General features: G+C 38.0%; 1 protein-coding gene across 1 annotated transcript in view; it reads left to right on the top strand.

Annotated features, from left to right (window-relative positions):
- The first annotated feature begins 13,003 nt into the window (after positions 1–13,003).
- The window catches only part of lrp1bb (low density lipoprotein receptor-related protein 1Bb), a 331,362-nt gene continuing 318,790 nt past the window's right edge, over positions 13,004–25,575 (top strand). The window contains exon 1 of the mRNA XM_053626734.1: positions 13,004–13,248. Coding sequence (XP_053482709.1) covers positions 13,155–13,248 — 94 coding nt within the window. The 5' untranslated portion in view covers positions 13,004–13,154. The remainder of the gene's footprint in view (positions 13,249–25,575) is intronic.

Here is a 25,575-nt window from a genome sequence, read left to right as displayed (position 1 = left end):
GTCATTCGTTATTACAGCCTGGATATTCATTCCACCCCGTGCTCGAGTGTCTTGCAGTGACCCTCGGGCTTGGGTCTTTTTGAACAGGCCGTACCCTCGGTATGACGGAGTGGGTATTCCCGTTCCCATACTGTTATGCTAAATGCAACGTCGAAGTTCCCTTTGAAAGGGAACATCGGGGTTACGCATGTAACCCTGTTCCCTGAGAAGGGAACGAGATGTTGCATACCACTGTCATACCAGGGCAGGCCTGTGAATTGTGTCTTCGCTTCAGATAATAGAGGCTGGCGGCGTGGTTCACAGGTGCCATATATATATCATGCGACACGCTTAATTGCCACGTCACCTGATCATGGCAGGCCTATAAGTAGAGGCATGATTTTACACAAGCTTCAGATACTGGTCACGCGCGCAAGGCGTTCCCATACTGTTATACTAAATGCAACGTCTCGTTCCCTTCTCAGAGAACAGGGTTACATGCGTAACCCCGACGTTTTCCATTGAATTTATCCAAATATGTAGCAAGCACGCCATTTATTCAGCTGCATTTTTGGGAGGTACCAACATTTAAAATAAAAAAATTATCCTAAAAAGGGACGTTTCTATTTGGTATTGGAATGGTATTAACCTACTGACTGTAATCAAAAGAAAAACAAAGACTTGAATAAACAAATGCAAATACAAACATAATATTTTGAGCCTTACAAAGAGAATGGTTCTGAATGTGCATTCACTGTCGACCATAACTGACTGACTAAAAGAACAAGATGAACAAGAACAAATGACTGTCTAATCCCCGCTTTGCTGGAATATGTGAAAAGACGTGTCAAAAGAAATTCAAAATCCACTGAAATATCATCTTGTCAAAATGGTCATTGACTGTCCAGAGTTGTCCATTATTATTCATGTGTGAGCAGAGGGTTGAGCTTTAATATGGTCATGTGTCACTCACTGCCTTTGCTGCCTTACACTAATGGGATAATTACCTACTTGTTTTTCACTCATACAACCTCATGTGTTTGTGTATCTGGTGTGTGTGTGTGTGTGTGTGTGTGTGTGTGTGTGAGAGAGAGAGAGAGAGAGAGAGAGAGAGAGAGAGAACTAGACCTTTGCAATAACATCTGAAAAGCATCACAGGAGATGAAAGACTCAATGTCAATGGCACAGGATACTAAGAACATAATAAAGTGCTAAATTAAGAACATCAGGGAAGAAAAACTGTATCTATTTCAAATCCCTGTCACAAAGGCACACTGCATGCTTGTTATCGTATTATAATTCAGTTCGATTCAATCTTATTTATATAGCACGCTGAACAATGGACATTGTCACAAAGCAGTGTTACAGAAATCCAGATATAAAATATAAATTAAAATGTAAGTCATCCCTAATGACCAAGCCAGAAGTGACAGTGGCAATGAAAAACTCCATGAAACGAACCTTGAGAGGAACCAGACTCAAAAGGGAACACATCCTCATCTGGGTGACACCAGATAGTGAGATTCTAAATTATTTCTCTTTTATAACTGTATACTATATAGTCAGTGCTAATTGTGTTAACAGGAACTTGTGCATGACCATTGTAAAAGTTTTAACTTTAAGTCTATTATATCAAACTAAAGTTATTAACTGTTCAGTGATGGAGACTGTAGTGTAACATTAATAGTAATATCAGTTCTATTACCTAAAATCTGAGGTGTGTTTAGGATTGTGTCAACCTCTTAAAAAACCTTAGGGTGTTTTTGTTTGTTTGTTTGTTTGTTTGTTTTGTTTTTTAAGTGCTTTGACCCACTGTGGGAATCAGGGGCAGATCAAGGATTAGACCTTCATGGGTGCTCAGCGCCTAACGGGTCTGACATGCAGACATGCAAAGAACTAGCTGGTTCTCATTACCATGGTTGATTGATTACTGTTATTTTCCCAAAAGCACCACATACTGATATCTAAAACTAGCAAATAAAAATATATATATATTTGAAAAAATGATGTTTTCATTTTTTTTATACAAGAATGAAGGTGTGAAAAAATGGCTTTCAAAAAGTCATAAAGTAACATGGACAAGCTTGCTTTGTACAAAGCCCCCAACCTGATGAATGTTGTGTATGTCTTTTTATTTCTATTTTATATATACATATTTAATACATGAAAAACAAACAAAAAAAGCCACTATTCATAAACTACAGGTATCAAATTAGGTTTAACCTCGTTGCATTGAAGGGTCTAAATCTGCCTATGATGGGAAGGTATTCTTTTTTTACCCTATTTTCTCACAGTTTGGTCATTTGCCAATTCACACTCATATAACAGCTAACTGTGAAGGCTAACACATGTTTCCTCCAAAACATGCCCATAATTGGATAATGTCGCTGTGATTGACAGGGGAGAGAGTAATGCCATTCCTCACACACCAAAAAGGGCAAAATGTTGCTCACTTAAGCTTCTAGCTATGGTCAGCTGTGCATGATCATGATTCAATCATGGTGGTGTTAGGGGTTTGTCTGATTTGAGGCTTGTTGCTACCGACTTTTTGTCCAAAAAATCTTCAACTGTGTGGTGTAATTACGATTATTTTACTGCTCTGGATCTAGTCACAGCCTCCCCGATCCCAAATCGTAAATATTATGTGTGTGTGTGTGTGTGTGTGTGTGTGTGTGCGCGCTAAATAACTTTCAGCTGTGTGACTGAGGCGGCTAATAAACAAAATTAAGTGATAATGTGATATTGTCTTCTGAAATAACGTTTGATAAAAATGAGTTTCTGTGAGATCTCGTGTCTGTGAAATCGCTACTACAGGTGTGTGGTGTCTCGGTCTGGCTGAATCATCTAGTGTTTTTGTTTGGAGGATTATAATGTTAAAAATCGGTTGAAACAGTCCCTATGTTTGTGGTCTCCCATGGTTTTAAAAACAGTTAAGGTAAAAAAAAAAAAAAAAATCGTCTAGTGTGTCCCTCGCATAAGAAAGTAGCAAATTGTGCAGAGAGAGAAAAGAAACAAATGAGAGAGGCCTAGAGGGTGGTTGGAGATGCTGACTCCTCAATAACCCCTCCAGATTTGCTCTCTGGTGGCTCTTAATTTCAATGAAAGGCTCATCACTCATTAGCTGGGGATCAAAGAATAAGTGTGTCCTCTGGCCTTCAGCCTTTGCTCCTTCCTTCAGGATCCCTCAATTTCTTCCACAGGATGACGACCAGCAGTGATTACACTCTGGAAACCTTTTTTTCCAGTCTCTAGCCAGACTGCTCATCCATGACCAATCGATGTGTAGGTACACATGGATGCAGTGTGTGTGTGTGTGTGTGTGTGTGTGTGTGTGTGTGTGTGCGCGCGCGCGCGCATGTGCATAAGTGCATACCAGAGAAGACCACCAAATTCATTTCTGATTCAGTTCAGTCAATTCACCCAGGCTACTCTGCTCTTGCTTGTGCTACCACCATGATTACTGTGCAGTGGGAAGCAGGACTAAGCTGGCCAGAGCAATAGGGCATTGTTACTCCTATGTGTGCAGTAGCACCAATAATAGCCTGTTCTGACTCAAGACCTTCATTACATACAGCATAGTGAAGATCCCGTCATAGAGCTCCAGTACTGGGGAAATTGATCAGTCCAGCTAAGAGCATATATGTGTATGTCCATGTCTGCTTTCATTACATCTCAGTGCATTGTCCGCCAGAGAAAGAAGAAACAAGCTTATTGTTGTTAGGCCTTGTGCTCCAGTATTACAGAGTTGTGCAGTAAGTGCAGTCCATTTACAGGGATGGTCATTAGAACACAGACAAAGCTATCTCATAATTTCAGGATTAGTATTCTAGTTCATCTTCAAAGAAGGTTGCCTCTGAAATACAGTATGCACTGTGGAATTTATATATTATCACAGGAAATTATGCTTTCATATAGATTACATCATGTATTGTCACTGTTATTGTTAGCTGAAACAGAACACAATTCTGTCCGTGAAAGTAACCAGCTATAATTGTCTGCTGTATAATCTCTGGAGTTTGTTTACCAAACTAAATTGCGCATTTTGTATCACTGCATGTTATTATTATTATTATTATTATTATTATTATTATTATTATTATTGTTATATTTCTGTTGTTTATATTTCTTACCATGTATTCATTGCATAGTTCACTCAGCATACGACAAATCATAACATTAGTATAACCATTCTTTAGTAACTGACTTTAGCCTGGTTAGGGATCCTATCCTAACACTGGGTGCTAAATGGGAATACATCGAAGATGGGATGCCAATACACTGTGAACATACGCATTCACATACCCATTCATCCTTAGATGCAGTTTAGCATAAACAATCTGAATTGTGTAACTAATTATCTTAGCAAACCCTGTTCAATCAAATCCACACTTAAATAGAACTTTCTTAACAGCATGAAGTTGGGTAAAAGGTCTTACCCAGTAACACACTATGCCAAAATTGAAAGAAATTCCAGAAATGATGAGGAAGAAGGTGATTGAAATACATCAGTCTGAGAAGGGTTACAAAGCTATTTCAAAGGTTCTAGGACTCCAAAGAACCACAGTGAGAGCCATTATCTCCAAATGGAAAAATATCAGCACAGTAGTGAACCTTCCCAGAAGTGGCCAACCTTCCACATTTCCTCCAAGAACACAGCAACTACTCCTCCAACAAGTCAGAAAAGAGCCAAGGGAAACATCAAATGACCTCTCTTTCATCAGTAAAGGTCATTGTTCACTGTGACTCCACTATCAGAAAGACACTGGGCCAAAATGGCATCCATGGAAGAGTGGCGAGGTGAAAACCACATTAAGGTTCATCTGAATTTTGCCACATAACACCTTGATGATCCTCTCCTTTTGGGAGAATGTTCTATAGAGGGATGAGTCAAAAGTGGAACTGGTTGGAAGATAGGTGTCCCATTACATCTGGTGTAAACCAAACACAGAATTCCACAAAAAGATCATCATATCTACGGTTAAGCATGGTGGTGGATGTGTGATAGTGTGGGGATGCTTTGCTGTTTCAGGGCCTGGGCAACTTGCAATAATTAAGGGAAACATATATTATGCTCTCTACCAGTAAATCCTAAAGGAGAATGTACAGGCTTCAGTCCATAAGCTGAAACTCAAGCGTAACTGGATTATGCAGTAAGACAATGATCCAAAGCATAGAAGTAAATCCTAGTTCTAGAAATATGTGAAAGACTGATCTCCAGTTATTGGAAGCGTTTGGTTGCACGTATTACTGCTAAAGGTGGCACAACCAGATTTTAATTTCAAGGGGGCAATTCATTTTTCACATTGTTGATATGTGTTGAATAACTTTTTTTGCTTCATTTAAAAAAAATGTATTGTGTGTTTACTCAGGTTTTGGGAGGTGGGAAGTGCTAGAGAACACAGAAGAAATCCATACAGACACAAGGAGGGCATACAAAAGTCCACACAGAGAGTAACCAGAGCTCAGGATTTAACTGGGGATCCTGGAACTATGAGGTGGCAATGCTCTCCACTATGCTACAGTGTTGCATCTAATACTATTATTAGGCATTTTCTTCGTTCGTCTCACACCTCCAGGCCTGGGGGTTCGATTCCTGTCCCTGCCCTGTGTGTGCAGAGTTTGCATGTTCTCCTCGTGCTGTGGGGGTTTCCTCTGGGTACTCCGGTTTCCTCCCCCCAGTCCAAAGACATGCATGGCAGGCAAGTCCAAAGTGTCTGTAGTGTATGAATGGGTGTGTGAATGTGTATGTGATTGTGCCCTGCAATGGATTGGAACCCCGTTCAGGGTGTACCCTGCCTTGTGCCCAATGCTCCCTGGGATAGGCTCCAGGTTCCCCGTGACCCAGTAGGATAAGCGGTATAGAAAATTGATGGATGGATGGATGGCTGGATGGATGGATATATACATGTATACCTGATTATACCTGATAATAACATGGTTGGTTTAGTAACATTATTAATAACATTATACATAAAGTGGGGTGGTGTATCCAATGTACAAAATTAATGCAACACAAAGACTTTATTTTGATTTGATATGCTGGTGATAAGATAATTAAAGTGAAAATTCTGCTGCTGTAGCTGCCGGTTGACTGGCGCCTTCCATTCAATCATCCAGAAACAGCAGGCAAAATGAAACCAAGCTATACCCACAACACATTATGCAGTTTCATGGCCCTACACAATAGTCTGTCAGTGCTGCCTTAAGGGAGCTGAATAACAATGTTCTCGTGTTAGCTAGTTGAGATCAGGAATGCCTGATTCCAGTCCTGAAGGAGCAGAGTTCAGCACAGTTTTGTGATTTTTCCACTCATGATTCATCTCACTGGGTAATCACCGGGTTTAATGTGTTAGAAAGCAGAGAAATCATAAAACTGCACTGAACTTCATGTTTCTGGTTTAGTCTATTATATAAATATAACCACCATGTCATTGGCTTTGTGTCAATTTAACTGAATTGAGAGAGAGAGAGAGAGAGAAGACTTAACTTTTAAAAAGTCTTTTTTGGTACAATAATCTTCTGTGAAAACCACATACAATTTATCTGCAAAACATTTTATCAAAGAATGGACATTCCTGTTAAAGTGAATTATTCATTTTTATACTGAAACGTAGAGGAGAAAATATGGAGATGAGACCTGTGGACATGATCCTAATCACTCAGAAGCCAGTGAGGCAGTGAACTGCACATAAAACACTGATAGAATCAAATGCATGCAAACATTTCACTTGTATGCCTTACTTGTACACAATTTCCACTGCATACTGATGAGGCAGACTCATTACGCTTCTGCAGAAATGACCACAAAGGGGCTTTCTCATGAATATTACTGTACAGAGCTAGATCACTGATGTTTTGGATAGTAACATCTTACTTCATATAAATGCAGTGGAGATTTTCAAGTATCAAGGAGTGTCTGCTTTTTTATTTCTGAATGAATATTTGTCTTTTTATCATGTCTATGAAACAACAAGTTTACTGCATCACAGGGTTATTAATGCAATTTGAATTTACATGTAAAATTCCTGATTCAGTAGTTTCTCTAGATGGCAGTGTTAAGTCAAACATTTCTCTGTGTACCTGAATGCATTGTACACTTCACTGAGAGGTCTCTGTGTATATGCTGAATCATGTGCATGTGTGTAGGAGTGTGTCTGTGTGTGCCTGTGTGAAAAAAACATTGATGTGTCACCTTGATTTTTAATTATTTATTTATTTTTATGTCAGACCAGCTGGCTTAGGAAATGTTGTCACTCATTGCATATCGAAATAGTGACACTGTCGTAACATGTCATAGCTAAAACCACACTGGTAGTTAAAGCTAAAGACTTCAGGCTATCTGTCTCTGTACTCCCTTTGTGAGATCTTGACATGCATGTTGATCTCCCCATGTATATCAATATTTACAAGAGTAATAATCAGGCAGGCAGCTGTGACAAAATATGACAAGCACCTGCTCACTGTATTTCTTGATAAATAGGTTTGCCAACACTTTTCATGATCAACTGTGAAAGTGAAATATGCAGCTCATGCAGCTCCTGGGGTAGTGGAGTCACAATAGTATGGTTTAATTTATCATCCGTATGACAGTGAATCTGAACTCTTATATCACCTTGCTAATCCCTATAGCACATATGCGGGCACACACACAGGCACACACACACACACGGGTGGTGGACACCCGTGTCAACATGAACTAGACAGTCCCAAAGGATCTGCAGTTATGGGGCATATGGGGTAAAATTGCAATTATTTTTCTTTTCAATCTGACTCAAGTGATTCATCTAACAAATAGCTGTCATCTAAGCTCTTGATTAACAGTGTTTCTCAGACCCTGGGGTGCATCATTTGCCCTTTTCCACTTAGTGGGAGTGCTGCAATGAAATTCTGCACTTCAGTTAGAAACCCCACCAAAGCTCTCTTCTCATTTGAATTCTGTTCCCCTGTAACAAGTACCTAACCTGTTCTGCCAATTCTGTATAATTATAGTGGAGAAGCACACATTCTAAAGAATACTGCAATGATACACATATACACTCAGTGGCCAGTTAGTGCATTTTCCATCTCTCACTATGCACATTTGTCAGCCTCCTCTTCCTTGTCCATTAGTCGGAATGGACCACCACTGACCTGATAGTATTTAGGTGGTAAATAATTATAATAATTATCAGCACAGTAGTGACACTGACATAGTAGTATCAAGATAGTGTGTGTGTGCGTGTGTGTGTGCGTGTGTGTGGGGGGGGGGGGGGTGCTAGTACATGTGTATCTAATGTGTATCTACAGACATAGCACCTTAATATCAATGGTAGGCTGAGAAACAGTCCACCAACCAAAATATCCAGGCAGCAGCACACCGTTGCTCAGAAACTAGCACTCATGAAGGGATATAATATGACTGTAACAGTCATATGCAGCTATGGTCTCTCACTTACTCACCACAGTCTGCACCACAATGTTCACAGTGTTTAACAATCCCAGTAACATTGCTGTACCGCATACAATAGGACCAACACCACACACAGACACACTAAAATGCCAGGGTCACTACTGAGCTGCTAAGGATTATAAGCCTCCTGAATAATATTTGGTATATGATGTTCTTATGGTGGTCCATTTTCATTGATTTAGTGGACTGACAAACTGTGCACAGTAACATCTAAGCTTCAGTCAATAACTATATATCTGTAAGGTGCACATATATGGCATACATTTTGGTGTATCTAAAAAAATGGCGAATAAGTGGTGTAACTACAATGTATATATACCAAGTAAGATGGCCTCGGAGTGTATGTACACCATACCTAGTACATTTTATTATAAAAATTTCTCTGTGGTGATGATGGACAGAAGAACATGTCATGTTTTAAGAAGAGAAATGGGTGGTTGTAAGTGTGCTTGGTATGCAGACCAGAGGTGATGCTCAGCCTCTGTGAAAACGCCAATCTAACACACCAGAAACTTGCAAAGAGAAGCAGAGTAGGTAAGCATAAGTACACTACACAGGGACAGATTCAATTCACTGGCTTATAAAGCATGGGCAGAGGGTGGTGAAGAAACCTGGGTGTGGAGTCAGTGGGGCAACTCCTGGCATGTTCACACATGTGCCAGCGGGCATGTGGAAGTGTAGCAGGACCCAAAGATTCAGTCTAAGCCTCACTGCTGTTAACAGGGCCAAAGACCTCCACCACAATGGTGGAATAATTATTAGCACAAGGGCTTTGCATCTTTAGATGTGCTTTTCTTTTTGTCTAACTTTCCTACTACTTAAACACTAAAGGTTAGCTGTTGTACAAATAGAGAAAGGATCTTATATTGAATGAATATAAGTGATATATCACTTGTATGGCAGTGAGCTATGCAATTAGGCCACTTTGTGTCTATTTGTAGCTTTGTGTCAAAGGCACTGGCAGGCGGCAGTAACCTACATAAAGTATTTTGTGTCATGGAAATGTAATTACTCTTTGAATTATAGCAAGATTTTTTTTCCTCCGCTGAAATTCTAACAACACACTCAGCCTCATTTGAGCCAATGAACCAAAACAAAATGTCTTCCGGACTCCCTAAACAAAATTAAGAATGACAATGTGTTAATTTAGTCAAAGTACAGTTGAATCCCTTCAAAATTAGAAGAAAAAATAATCTATAAAGAATGGCCTGTAAGTACTTGTACTGTGAATTATAGGAGGAGCTCAAAGTGCAGCATTTTCTCTCACTAGTGTATTATATATCATAAAGTGATTGCACAAAATATAGTAACAGACGCATACAAAGCAATGTAAATGCAAGAGGAAGCATGTTTTACAAAGCAGAGCTCTGTTGCTAGCTTGGGGTTGAGGAATATAACAAACAGTTGTTTTGTGGTTTCAGCCTGAAAGCCAGAGCTTTATAGAGGCTAGTACTGCAGATGCATACACTTCCCTGGAGTGTGTTGTGGGTTGTCCACTGTGTGGGCAGTCTTCAGTAGCCCGTGTGCTTTCAGTTCCAAAAACATGAACTTGACTTTGTGTCTTCCATATTTGATCTCATTGCCCTGCAGAGTCCCTGACCAGTGGCGATAAGGCACAGACAGAAAGCCATTAAAAACAGTTTAATACTGTCAGCATGCTTTATCCACCATGTGCTGGGGTTCACATGTAACTAACATCTAACATACTTTTTTTTTTGTTCTAGGTTTACAAAGTATTCAATCAACAAAGTGAAAATGTATTTCATTTAAGAGCATAATATTATCTTTTTTGCATGGCACAGCACTGAAGTGGAGAACAGCTCCCTTACCCTGAGGGTGCACTAGGGATAAGTAGCACTCACAAAGCCCTGATTAACCCCTACAACCTGGAATCAGATTCAGGCCATGAGCTTCGGTGGCTTGGAGTTATAAAAGTTGCAGTGGTAATATTCTCCAAAGTTAGATAGTATATGGCCCTCTCAGCATGACTTTTGTAGCATGTAGGGAGTATTTACACAGACAAACAAACAAACACACAAATAAAGTTGAACAAACACACCACAAAATGATATCTTTACAAGTAAAAGTATTTTGAATATAAGCAAATAACTACTTTCTTTTTATTTGATTATTTTAAAACAAATATGATTATTAATCATATTTCTAGATTTTTTTTTTTTACTCCTTTCAAGCTTGAAATTGTCCAAATCTATTGGCAAATAATTTGATTTGTGTTTATTTCTAGAATGAAACAAAGTGATCTGCCAGTAGAATAAGATGATTTTTCAAGATTGAAATTAGTAAATATGTCTAGAAATAGGCTTACTTGTCCTACATTTGTGATATAATCTCATACAATCTCATAATTAGAACTATTACATAACCTTTCCTTTATTCAAGATATCTTCACTTGTTCTAATTTTTTTTGCAGTGTATCAAATGGCCCAAATGCTGAGCAAAATTTTCTACCACCACACAAAGATAAGATCTTGAGAAAAGCTAGCAATAAAATTTGAGACATGATTAAGATAGAGAGCAAAACAGAAGCTGTTATCATATGTTGTCACATGAACAAGACAAAAACCCTGAAGCAAAACATTGTTGTTTTATAGAAAATTGCAAGGAAAATTACAAGGAACATGCTAGGGCATTAACGCTATGAAAGTAGCATTATAAATATCTGTGATCATTTATGCCATAATGGCAAATGTCCCTTAGAGTCCTAGACTCATTATGTAGTATGCAGGTTATTTTATATGTTTAATCCACCTAATCCCAAGGGAAGGTTTATCTTCAGAGCACTTGACATTTGGGAATAACTTGATATCCAATGTTATTTGTGTCGCTGTTAGATATTCCCATCTCATTCTCTATTTATGGAAATGGATTTCATGATTTGCTCCCTACAATGGTTCTGGATGAGATTTATGGAGTGATATCTTTGCCAAACCTCAGGTGGTGTATAAAGAAAAAAACTTATTACCCTACTCTTAACCCTGTGGATATGTCTTTGCTTGTCTACCATTATTTATTTAGCGCTGTCCTTATTTGTCTATTAGTGTAAGTCACAGACAATCATCTAGTCATTTATGATAATGAACTCAAAACCGTTTACAAATGTCATTACTGTTTTCAAACACATGCTCATTATTGCAAATTGGTTAGAATTCACACAAATGGAGGTGCAAGGGTGCTGTAAAGTGTAAATAACTCCAGAGTAAAAACGCTCAGTACATAAAATATCCAATGGCCCAAAATTTGTGCTGGTTTCCCTGCTTATATGAAAAGTTATAGGTATGTTTAGGGGTGAGGGTGGGGGAATAACGTTTTTATGCTTTTTCTTTATGGCATCCTAGTGACAAATCTAGTGATTTTTTTTCGAGCAGAAGCATGGCTTTGCAGCTTACATCACAGCTGCTGGTCATATATGAGTTGAGAACAGGTTCGTTTGACTCATCAGCAGTATGTAAAGCCTCGCTGAATTGTGCAGGGACTGAACACTGAACACCATTGGTCCCAATAACAGATCACTGATCACTATTGTTTCCAAAGACCGTACACTGATCAAGATTGTTCCAAATAACTACACACTGATCACCATTGTTCCCAGTGACCATACACTGATCACCATTGTTTTCAACACTGGATCACTGATCACAATTGATTCCAACAACTCATCACTGAACACCATTGTTTGTAACAAGGAAAACTGATCACCATTGTTCCCAATGACCAATCACTTAATCACCAATTTCCCCAATGCCCAATCACTGATCCCCACTGTTCCCAACAACCAATAGATAGCTGATCATAATTTTTTGTCCCACCTTTGCACTTCTTTAATCTTCATTTTAAGCTCTGTTCTTGGCTGTCTACAATTAATAACGGTGCGTTATTCCATCTGTAACCATTTTCCTTTCTGTCTACTCACCACCACTGCATCTTCTTGTCTGCACTCTAAAGAAAATGTTCATTTTGTCAATATGAATTGTGCTGCCACAAAGACTTTTTCATTTTTTTTTTTAAGGAAATCGGTTATAATCTATTATTCTTTATTCCAATAAAAAATGGGTCTGTAATGTAATCTGATTACTTCTAGTGCCATTTGGACTGTGCATTATACTACTCTTGCCCCTGGAAAAACATTGGTGTGCGTGCATGTGCATTAGATAGTGCTGTTGGGTTCTAACCTGCAAGTTACCAACTTAGAATAAAGTGCTTTGCTTCCAGTTTTGAGTTCACTCGTCAGTATGAAATGAAAAGGAAATGAGCAAATGAAATCTCGCTCGCTCGCTGCAGTTCGTATTAAAACTGGTTCTCTGTTTAGTTGTGTTATTCACTGCACCACTGTCAGTGAGCACAGAGTCAGTGTTTGGTATATGTTTTCCCTCCTTCAGTCTCGAGAAGCCACATCAATATACAGCCGAGTCGCCGCAGTCTAATCTGTCCGTGATTGCAATTCTCAGCCCATCTCTACCCCCAGCCCCCCATCTCTCTCTCTCTCTCTCTCTCTCTCTCTCTCTCTCTCTGGTGTCGCGCGCGTTCTCGTGCAGTGCGCGCAGAGTCTAAGCGCGAGGAGAGTGTGTGAGTGAGTGTGCGAGGAAGGGCACGTTCTACAGCGTTACACACACACACACACAACAAGCATTTCGCTGATCGCCTACACGGCTGCACTCGGACTTCAGTGGCGGTGAAGTGCGGCGGCGTTAGCCCTCACTCGGCCACCATGTCCCAGTTGCTGCTCGCCGCTCTGCTCCTGTGCGGACTCGAGGATGTATTCGCACACGACCACACGCCGAGAACAACCGCTGCTGAGGAAGGTAAGACCGCAAGGGAAAGGGAGGGGTGCGCGTGTGTTGTTACGCACAATAATAAAAACTTAGAACGCTGCTTATGCGTGGCATCTATGCACTGGAGGCTACCAATTTATCTGAGATGCCGCGAGATTTATTTGCTTGTTTTTTTTTTCTCACAGAATCGCAGAATTTATCAATGCAGGATAATTTTTTTTGTAATATATATATATTTTTAGTTTATTACAACCCGTATTAAAACTGTGAAACATTGATGCTACTGTTTTCCTGCGCATCAGGATGACATTTCTGTTACGCGCAGATCACATTAAGTACTCTCTAGTCGTTGCACTGCCAAAATCCCGGTGATTAATTTGCCCCGAGTGTTGAATTCAACCTCACAGTGCTTATTTGGATTCATCTGGGATCCAAATCCAAAGTGTGGATTCACACACACTGGCATTTTAGACGTGTGTGCATGAGGTTATTTGCACAGAAGACAGCAGGTTGATCTGCGGAGCCCGAAGCCAAGCGCGAGCTCACACTGGGTTTTGGGCTGCATGTGTCTCAGTGTCTCTGTGTGTATGCGTACTGTGGAGGACTAACAGCATGGCACACAAGTTCAGGAGCTTGAATAGTCTTATATACATGTTGCCGAAAATATATTCCTCTAGCTGACTAATCATATGCCATAAGATATGGTTGGGGAGCACCTTTGTATAGGCTGGAAGCAGGCAGTGCCTATTTCCTCTTTTAGTGATCGGCAAACACGCTCTCAACTTGAACCACGGGTAATGTAATGTCTACAGTACATTACATTAGCCTATTGGTCTGGGTCACTAGATGATCACTAACGATGCAATATGTTGTAAGCACTGCATAGGGATTTGTTTTACAGTGCTCAGCAACAGCAAAATCTTTCACTATTCACTTGTTTTGCACCTGTGTTGGCTTTGTCTTTTAATAGCTAGTAGCTGTAGTTATTATACCCCCATGACAGATTATTAGCGAAAGCACCAGTTAAGTGTAATTTAGCCTCATAAAAATGGACTTAATCAGCATGTATTCAGGAGAAAAATGTGACATTTACAAAAGCTGCATATTCATCATATCAGATGAACGCCAGATGATTCATCAAATCCGATGAAAATGTCAGAAAACTCTCTTCAGAGATTAGTTGAATAGTCTGCCTGCGAGACTGTACTCTCCTTCTGAATTTATACATCTCAAAAGCTTTACAGCCCTTTTAAAGGCTCCCAATTAAAATAACTCTGTTATCTGCGTTTTAAGAAACTATAATGTGGGTTGTCAGTGTCATCTCAGCTTCTTAGTGGTTACTTAGAGTGTTTGGTGAAACTGCTCCCCTCATTATCCATTTACCACGACCAGCCTCAGACTTTTCGGATCATAATCAGATTGTAATTTGGGTTCCCCCTCTTCAGATCAGTTCAGTATCACTGACATAGAATTCAGCAGTGACTATATGTGCAAAACCCCAAATTCAAGGCTTTTAGAACTACTAAAGAATGACTGATAAGTATATAATTAGATAGTTTACTGAATGATGACACTATATGGCATCCTAAAGTTGTGGCAGTGAAAGGAAAAAAATACATATAGGACTCAGTACAATGTTTTATTCCTGGGAACCAAATATTAAGTTTGTAAGACACTGTGAAAAATTAAGAATAGAGTTACTTCAGTATTTCACACACACATATCTATCTATCTATCTATCTATCTATCTATCTATCTATCTATCTATCTATCTATTTGTGTGTGTGTGTGTGTGCGCGCATGTGCATGTGCAATACTGAAGTAACTTAATACAAATTAATTTGCAGAATATGAATATTATTTTGGAATGTTTCTGTAATGCCCGGGCAGAAATCGTATTAGTTTTCCTATGCTGATATTGACAATATCAATGACAGTTAGGTGGATATCATATAAGCTACTCATGCTTAGGTCATATTAGCTGTCTGCATCCATCATCTGTAGGCTCTCAAAGCTTGGTTACCAGCTTGGTTGGCTATCTATAATCATATGTTCACACTAGCAACCAACAGGGCAACAGGGGATAATTCACTTTATATATACGTGCGCAACACACAGCCATGATTTCAGCAACAGCAGCCAGTTACAGCACGATAAGTGATATTTGAACTGACATTTTTTCAATTCTATGCAAATTAGGTACAATGCAAATCCAAATTGTTGGCTTGAATGATACCTTGGGTCAATGGCTCCAATTTTTTTAAATACTGAATTCAAAATTTTCATTCTCATTTACTGTTTAATGTGGAAAAAATGAAAAAAAAAAAGTAGAACCATGGTTTTATGCTATCCTGTTATGTATGTCCTCTCATTAAATGTGTATAGAGACATTATGAAGAAAAATAAAGCTTAGAAGAAAGTAGCATAGATTGTTGGTGCCTCTGTTGTGTGTACTTTGCTAGTACTTAGCTTGCTTTGCTAATCTGTCAATGGAGTTAGAACTAAGCCAACACGTAACGTGCAAATCAAACAATTTATTTTCTTACTGACTAGGGCATTATTCAATTTTTGTTTAACTAGCTAGATTTAGAAGCTAACTAGTTAAACCCAAAATACACAACTAATGTAGGGTAAATTATTAAGAATATTCATACCTCAACAATTTGACAGAAGCAAATGTGAAAAGCTTAATGCTGATGGCTTTAGGCTTAGGCTTAGGCTTGGACTAGCACTAAAAAGCCAATAGCTTGTGGCTTTCATGATAACTACCTAGCTAACTTGATTGGCTAACTGTTGCTAGCTCACCACACCAAAGCAGTACCAAATGACCATATTGTCATGAACAATACAATAAAATGATTAATTAATTGTTCCTTTTCTTCCTGTTTCCTTTTTTTCCCCTACTCCAGAAGCTTTTAGATCTTTAACTGAAATCTCACACAGCACTGACATTCTCTCAGTGCTGCTATAAGAAAATCTACTTGAATTAAATTTAAAACCCCTTATCAATTTTTTTAATATGCCATTGTGGTGCGATAATTTCTAAAATATGTTGGAGGTTATTATTATTATTATTATTATTATTATTATTATTATTATTATTATTAACCTCTTTTCCAGCTAACTTAGTTCACGGATTTATATAGCTGGTCCTGTATTTAGCGCAGTCTTAATAAATATTTGCCATATTTGGTCCACTCTGATGGGCAGACATTATCGCTATTGAGGTTACACAAACCATAGCATTATTTTATCTGCTCTACTTTTATCTTAGTGTCACACAAGATATTGATCAGATATACCAGACGTCTCAAGGTTGCTGGAAACATATGCGCTATAAAGAGTACATGCCACTGCCCAGGAGGAAGTTTAAGCAGAATCATTTCATAATGAAATTAGATGGATGGACCCCAGAGCCTAATTAACTGAGATTATAGTGAAGCATGCTGTGTGTGCTTATTGTCCAACTGTGAGTTGTACATGGTATTGGAGCCAAGTCAATAACAGCACAGACCACCAGTCATGCCCAGGGAAAGTTATCAGTGTTGTATTATTAGCTACACATTGGATCACAAGGTATATGTGTATTTACTCTTATACATTGCACAATGTATCTGTCTTTTTTCCTCCTACACTGTTGCATTTTTTACCTGGAACAAGGCTTCAGCAACAGTTTGAGACAAAAGAAGGTCAGCTAATGCATCCTTTGATGTGGTTAACAGTTTTTTGTATCTTTTTGAACTTTCAGCCATAGATATTACCCCAGAACATAGACAACCTTTCAGGCTACTATATAGTATAGAAAAGACTAGTACAAAATGAAGCAGGTATAGAACTTGAATCCCAGCTTTAGGACATATCTCTGCACAGCTGGAGGTAACCTCTGCTACTGGAAAATTCCTTCTACAAAGCCTTCTACAAAACCATCCAGATAATGACATCTAATACCATGCAGTTTTAAAAACCAGAAAGTATTTTCAGTGAGCATCCCAGGGAGGAACTTTCACACTTGTACAGTGAAAACCACTGTACAGTCAATTCCAGAATTAATGGACCCTTCAAGAGAATGGGAAAACCTGAGAGTAAAAAAAAAAACCAACATAATTATTGAAATTTCCCCAATTTGTTGTAATAAAATTCATTATTTTGAGAATTGCTGCTGCTGCTGCTGCTGCTGCTGCTGCTGCTGCTGCTGCTGCTGCTGCTGCTGCTGCTGCTGCTGCTGCTGCTGCTGCTGCTGCTGCTGCTGCTGCTGCTGCTGCTGCTGCTGCTGCTGCTGCTGCTGCTGCTGCTGCTGCTGCTGCTGCTGCTGCTGCTGCTGCTGCTGCTGCTGCTGCTGCTGCTGCTGCTGCTGCTGCTGCTGCTGCTGCTGCTGCTGCTGCTGCTAATAATGTGTGGCATAGTGGGTAGAGTTGCTGCCTCACAGCTCCAAGGTTCCTGGATCAATCCTGAGGTTGGGTTACTGTCTGTGCGGAGATTTACAGTATGTGTTCGTCCAGTGTCCACGTGGCTTTCCTCTGGGTTCTCTGGTTTTCTCCCACAGTCCAAGAACAAAGCAGTAGGTGGATTGGCTACACTAAATTGCCCTATGTGGGAAAATGTGTGTGAATGTATGTTTGCTTGGTGCCCACCAATGGCTTGGCATTCATTGCGTGTGTATACCTGCCTCATGCCCATGCCCAGTGTTCCAGGGATAGGCTCAAGATCCACCGTGAGCCTGACCAGAATAAAATTATTACTGAAAGTAAATGTGTTCATTAATAATAATAACAACAAACGTATATGGCTATTTAAAATGTACCAAAAAATGATATTTGAGAATACCAGGTCTTAAAGAGAGTGGTCCACATGTGCAAGGGTGAGAACATAAAGTAGCCTAAAATGTTTTGAATGATGAGTGCACCAAGATCCTCTACAAACCAACCTTGATAGACATTACAGGAAAGGGCTTAATACTGTTATTCGCTCCAGGGGAGGCTTCACCAAAAATGCATTTTGGAAGCGTTGATAAGTTTAAAATGAGTGATTTTCAACAACAAAAAAAAGTTTGAAAATAAAACTAAACAGTGTCCATATTTAAGTTTAAACATCATGTCATCATCAACATTTATAATATCGCTCACTGAATTTTATTACATTTTTTGAATTGTGACAATAATTCTGGTGCTAACTCATTCATTTTCATAACGTTTTTGCCTCAGTGTCTCAACTGTCTTATATATAGATGTGCTGCATTTTCATTTGTAGTCCATACATGGACAATAGTGCTGTTTCAGGGTTTTATGTCTTTCACATCCAAGTAAATGACCCTAGGGTGTGATCCATCACTAGCACTAAGAAAAACAAAATCATTTTGGATGACCTAGCAACACTAATACATCTGAGGCTCTTAAAACGAGTATTCACTATTACATGTTGTGTAACAACATATTTGCTGAATGTTTCTAAACAAATGTTCATGATGAGTAAAAAAGGCCAGCCAGAGTATATGCATTCTGTGAAGAAAAGCACCATTCCCTTATGAAGTGATTGATATAAAATGTGTGTCAGTGTTTATTGTTTTCTTTGGTGTTCTACTAGTTTAAGGTCCTTGACCTTTAATGGATGGACAGTTTAAGCTAGAATTTTGGAACTGTTCCTGTAAAACCCACCCAATTTGCTGCAGGACTGTGAAATCATGGAGCACCAGTGTTCTGTGGTGACTTATTGGAAGAATCTACTGAGTAATCTAATGGGGGATAGGGGAGTTTCTGATATGTTTATTATATGCCACAAGATATTTGATCATGGAATGGCAATCACACTCAGGTGAAAAATCAATGTGCATTTGATGAGATCCCTCCGATGCTTACCTTGCCCACATGTCAATAGTCATTAATGGAGCAAATGCATTTGAATTTGTCATTTTTCCAAAATCACTCTCAGAAAGAATGTGATGAATTGGATGTTATTAATTGAATGTGGATGATTTTGCACAGTTTCATCAGTTGGGCATGCAGCATGGAGGCCTGGTATAGGAAAGTGACTGATGAATTAGTATTAGTTAGGGGAACAGGTCAGCAAGTAGTCTAAACAACCTCTGTTGTTTTTTCATATTATCTAAAGTATTGGATTTCAGACTTTTTATTATTATTATAATTTTTTAATATTTTGATTATTAATCTAGTTATTTCTAATTTTCCACTTTTTTTTGTTGTGATGGTGTTCCATTTCATGATTCAGAAAATACCTGCTGAAATGCATGAGTAAGACCAATATAGTTATTGAGATCTGCCATAAGCTAAGTTGTTATTACGCTTACCTAAAATAGTGAGTACAATCAAAATCCTTTTCCACTAGAACTGAATGACTAGGGCTACCATTTTTGTATTTTCAAATACTTCATGGAATAATATGTAATACATTCAGATATTCTGTAAGGATATGAAAGCTAAGCTGGGTTTCATTTTAATGGTGTAATAAAAATATTTAACAGCACTACTGAGGGATGTAACGTTAAGTAAAAAAAAAAAAAACATTGGTGCTACTTCATACGTTTGTAATGTATTTATATGTTATATTCAAATTTAAGGCATTTCCAAAATCATGAATAAAATGCTTAGTTAAACACACTTCTCCCTTTTGGATTTTATATATATTAAATTATTTAATCTGCACACACAAATCTTAGTGATGTCAGTTCTTATGCCAGGTCATTATGTGTCCAGTTGCTCCAGACTATTATCTAGCATGTTGTCATTTATTCTAATTAATTTCTGAAATACTAGCTGGCAATAGTCTGCAATAGTAGGAAATGTATTTAGTTTGTACCTGACGTTATCATATTTTCTACTGTCCAAGTTAGAGATCTAAAGCATTAGAAATGAGCCATTATACTGTTTCATGATTTCAGATCGAGGTAACTAAGTGCATTTTCATACAGTACTTGACCCATAAACTTGAGCCCACACCCAAAACCGATTCCGGGGTCACAAGCTGAAAAAAAGGCCCTGCTATAAGGAAAAGATTTTATTGGTGCCACACCATGTGAAAGTGAGAAGATGTAATTTCAGTGACCTCTGGTAAACATGTTATTGAAAGCAATCAAACATTTTGCAACATGAGTTATTCTGATGAAAGTGGCAAATCAAGGATTGTTCAAGACTGTGTCCCAAACCACACACTGAGTACTAAGAACTATGTCTAAATAGTAACACCACGTGTATAATGGCATTCTATTAAATTAATATTGTTTTATGTGGTTTGGGGCAAAATGTTTTCAAAATTAAAACTTTATTGTTCATATCAAGTTGACTTACATCATCGAACATCATGATACATGATGAAATTGTGCCTAGGATAATGTGCTTGAGTAATGCAGAGAGTAAGAAAAAATACAAACACCAGACTGACATTTCGATTGACTACCATCCATCAAAACTGAAGTTTCAATACAAAAAAAAACAACAAAAAACAGACATTTAGCCAACTAGCAGGCTGATGGTATAGCACAGATCAGTGGATGAAACACACCAAAGGCGAACAGGCACTTTGATCCACAGCATCTTGCCCAATATAACTCAGTTCTAATAAGAAACATCAAACACAGTGTAAGCCATTACACAACATCACAATTAGGTAATGATAGAGTCAAATACCACAATAAATTTAAGGTAGCTGTTTGTAATTCCCTACATGCCAAGCTAATTAGATAACAAATTAAATGCTTTACCTGTTGAGTTAAAGCTAACTTGACATATTGGATGCTTATTAGGCTTTCTGGCTTTTGTCTTCCAATTACAGCTTTCTGTGATGATGCTAGCATTGGTAGTAGCCAGACATTCTTTTGTACCTAAGGTTATGACATAATGATGTATGACTTATCTGTGATGATGTATGAAGTACACACCAAAAACTCCTGCCAAATCGGACGAGAAAGCTCTGACTATGAATGACTATTACAGGCTCACCAGCAGCTCAGCTCAGTGTATTATTTATTGCCTGTCTCAATGACGGTGCTAATGCTGCTGGCAACAATGACTTAGCACTGATTATTTAAATGATTTCTCCTTTTTTTGTAAATATGTAAAATTAGGATAGGCCTTACAATGGTCAAGACAAAGGCAGAGAAAGGCTGGAAAGATTATGGTGAAGTGACTTATGTGCCATAGATAATATACTGGATAAGCAATACTGTGTAATTAACCAACAAAATGTACTAAAATCTCAAGGCTAATCATAATACAAGAGATGAGAATAATGAAAACAAACACATGATATGGCTGATCACAGCATAGAAATAATGTGTGCATATCAATTTGACAGCTTAACGATGAAGTGCATAGCCCAGGAATAGTAACATGATTTGATATATAGCATTTGTATTTATTATACAGTAACAATGTTATACTTTGCATTCTTTTTGATTAACATATTTTGATATTTGTGGTGTTTTATTGGATATCTGGCACATGTGGCATGCCACAGAATGGGAATGAATGTCATTATATTTGTTCTGGGCTGGGTTTCCTGATATTGACAAACCTTAGAGGTTATTGAGCCACTTTGCAATGGACTGCAGAGATGCAGTACATGTGCTACTTTTTTGTGGTAACTGAAACAGTCCATAATTACTGAGCCTTTGGCCAAGTTTAATGTTCTTTGGTCAAGTTTAATGTTCATTAAGTGGATCCCAACACCAGTCTGAAAAAAATATCTATAAATAATTAGTCTATAGAAAAAAATATAGATCTTTTGGTCAAGCCATGATACTGTTCAGAAAGGTATACAATTTGATGTTGAGTTTTTTTTACTTAGCCTAAAAAACAAGCTACGTTTCTGTTATTAAAGCATCAGACAATATATATTTTAAATATCAGCCAATCAATCATTTTATATATTAATTTGACACTTATTAATGGCTGTTGAGTCGCTGAAATATCCAATGAAATTATCATCTCTAATTTCTTTTTTCAAGTGTGCACTATATAACACAACAATATTTTAATATTGATATACAATTACATTTCCCTAACAGATCTCACATTGATATTTTTGTGTTAGAAGTGACCAAATGTGTGATAGAACTTAGAACAAATATATTTACTAGGTGCTCACTAAGCTGGGAACACTCATTGGCATTTGTGAGTCTAATATTAAAGTTTATTAAACATTAGTTAGACATCCTACGGATTCTATCAACTCTCTGATTCTCATTTAATAACCACGCCTAAGCTGGTTGTTCTTATTTGTTCAAGATAAAAAAACAAGTCAGTCATGTTTGTTAGGCAGCTGTTTGAAATAGCTTATTCATATTGAAGTGTGGTGATATTAATAGTGTACTACCACAATCCCAAGTTGTAAGAATGTACAGGAATTTTATAGCTTCGCTTATTCTTGAAAAAGTAGTGGACAGTTGATCTAGTTTAATGGCACTAAATTCATCTTAACATATTCGTCTGAACGTTTTTGTCCATATCATTATACCAGAATGATATACCAGATTTTTATGTGAGAATGCAGTGTATTGCACATAGTGCTCACAGGATGAGATGTAACACAGCAAAAGACTGTGGTTGCATGTGACAACGAGCACAGCAGGACATCACTCAGTATTTGAAAATCGCTCACGCTGTCTTTATTTCAGCTTTTCACTTGTCTAATCTTCCATTCAGAATGTTCAGTCACCAATCACATTCATGTGATGAGACAAAAATAGTGTCAATATGTGTTCATATTAATGGGAAAGGCTAAGGACTGTAAGGACAGTGTTCTGTGGATGCACTGAATCTACTCTCAACTATGAATGCTACTGAAATCATCATTTAAATAATCATTAAAAAAACAGATATGCATCTGATTTTCTCTAAATAAATGTGTGTAGCAAGGAAGCTAATTTTTATGAAGAAATAGGAAAATGCATAATATTGGAGTTGATTGTGTTGATGTGATTGACTGTAGTGTTGCTCTTAAGAGACTAAATAATATTGTACATTTTATAAATATTTATAAATGTTGGTATTCTGTCTATAAATGTGACTTTGAAGGGGCATCACATTATACCATGAGAATGTTTAGCTATACTGTGATATATATATTTGGCCCTAACGCCTTCTACTATCAGGAAAATACAGTTTTCACCTTGGATCGTTGCACTGGAGTCCCAATAGGCCGTATTCTTAGTGCAATCACTGGGCCAGCAGATCTCAGATGCCACACGCCCTGTTGCACCTCCCTGCCGCATCAGCACAAGCGTCTTCTTTTCTAGTCATGAAAATAGCAGCTGGGTGAGAACACGAAAATCAATTGGCTTACGGCCAAACAGATTACGAGTCATTAGGCTCATAAGTTGTTAAGATTCGATGGCGATTGCATGAAAATAGAGCCCCACATTAGTTACCAAGGGGCTTGGGAAATATGTACACATTAATTAATAATAATAGGACAGTGTTTACTATGCAGTTAGTATTTAGCGCTTTCAGGAAACTTGCTGTAGAGGTGAGCGATATAACCAAAATTTTATATCATGATGAAGTATTTTCATAATTTTGGGTTTAAACATTTTCATATGAAAACAATCTAAAGGCCATTTTGGCTTAAATTTATATTACATTTAAAAATTGGAGTATTTTTTACAAACATAAGGCATTAAACACAAACAGATCTACTGAAAAACAAAACAATTGAACCATTTTAGGGGAAGTGCAAAAAAAAGATAGTTCTTAATATCCTATTAAATTGTCCTTATAAATCACTCAAAAACTATTTTTCTCCAGACAGATCTGTCTTCATTCTCTTAGTTCAAGTTCTTAGTTTCAAGAAACTCACAGTCACTCAGATTTACCAGAGGGCTTCTGAAGGTTGTAACTGATTTATGGTGGATGGATCCACACTAGAGCCAGGGGGTGCCTTTTTAAAATGGTGCAGTCACTTTGGGATCACGTAGCTGTTGATCGAAGTTGTGAGCGTGAACATTTTTTCAACTACTTTTTGATCACAGGGACATTTAATTCCAGCAGTATAAACCAGCAGTCTTCAAATTGCACTACATGGTCGAATGTGCAGCAACTTTGTAACAAAAAAAGTGAATACTGTGAGTTGTCTTTACAGATTGGCCAACTGCAATTTCACTTCTGCCAGTATTTTGCCCTCCAAGTCTGAATTCATAGCATAGGTGACAGAGGATTCACAGCAATCTCCCACTTCATACAGATCAGAAAATTAAAGGCACTGACAGTGGCGCGTCGAAAGTGTCTGTTACCTTTCCTCTAATGGTGCCCTAAATTTTCAGTACTGATATAATCTCATAATACTATTGGCTCATTCAGTTGCACACTTGTGACCAGCATGTACGATCAAACACTGTCCAAGCACATATCCTACATGGCCTTAGGGAAACAATGCTGCATTTCCCGTAGTTCTCTACACCATGTGGCAGAATGTTATGGCAGTGAACCGGAGCCACTGAGCCAGACTAAAGGAGAACTGTTCCAGCTGCCACCTGGCATACAGCAACGGTCGTGGGCCTGACACTGGAATGTTCTAGAAAAGCCACACAGCAGAGTAATTCATCCAGTCATCCACACTCAGAAGAAAGCGCCTGGAGCATTAAAGGAGTCTCACGTAATGTTTTTTAATGGCACCCTTTGATATCATGAATTAATCACTCAGTACAATTAATTACAGCCTTCAATATGATATGCAATCCTATTCATCCACATCCAGTCTTTTTGAAGATAGATCCAGTGACTGATATTACATGCACTGAATCATATTACACTGATCTGCATGCAAGGCACATTCTTTTTCAGTTTTAGAGATAGTGCGGTCTAATAACTCGTAGCCTAGCCATAAAAGGTGCAGATAATCAGAAGAGGCTGGAGATTGGATGCAAAAGATCTGAAATACTGTTGTGCTGAGATGTACTGACATTTTCACAAATATGAAATCTCCATGGCTTCAGACTGAAATCTTGTATTTTGATGCACTTAATTTGGAAGTTGAGGGGTGTTCTGATTGTGAACTGTCAACTTTACAACTATTTTATAACCATGTGCAGAATGAAGCATGCTCTTTTATGAAAGGCTTAATATTTACTAAAGTATTTTAAGAAAATCAGCCCCTAACACAATTACAGTATTTGTGCTTGTACATTTAGAAAATTTATTACAAAGTAATCTGCAAGAATGAGAAATTTTAGCAATAGTCCAATCAGAAACATCACTGCTGGTATTATACAGACAAGCCAAAATGTCACTTTATTAAAATACTGTTAATTTAATAAAATAATTACTAAAATAAAACTAGTAATCTAAATTACTACTTGTATGAGTTGGAACGTATCTGAAGTGTGTTACTCCTACAATGGATTTTTAACAA

Source organism: Ictalurus furcatus, chromosome 6 (genome assembly GCF_023375685.1).
Source record: "Ictalurus furcatus strain D&B chromosome 6, Billie_1.0, whole genome shotgun sequence".
In the NCBI taxonomy this organism is placed as follows: domain Eukaryota; kingdom Metazoa; phylum Chordata; class Actinopteri; order Siluriformes; family Ictaluridae; genus Ictalurus; species Ictalurus furcatus.
This window is presented reverse-complemented; position numbering and strand designations above follow the sequence as displayed.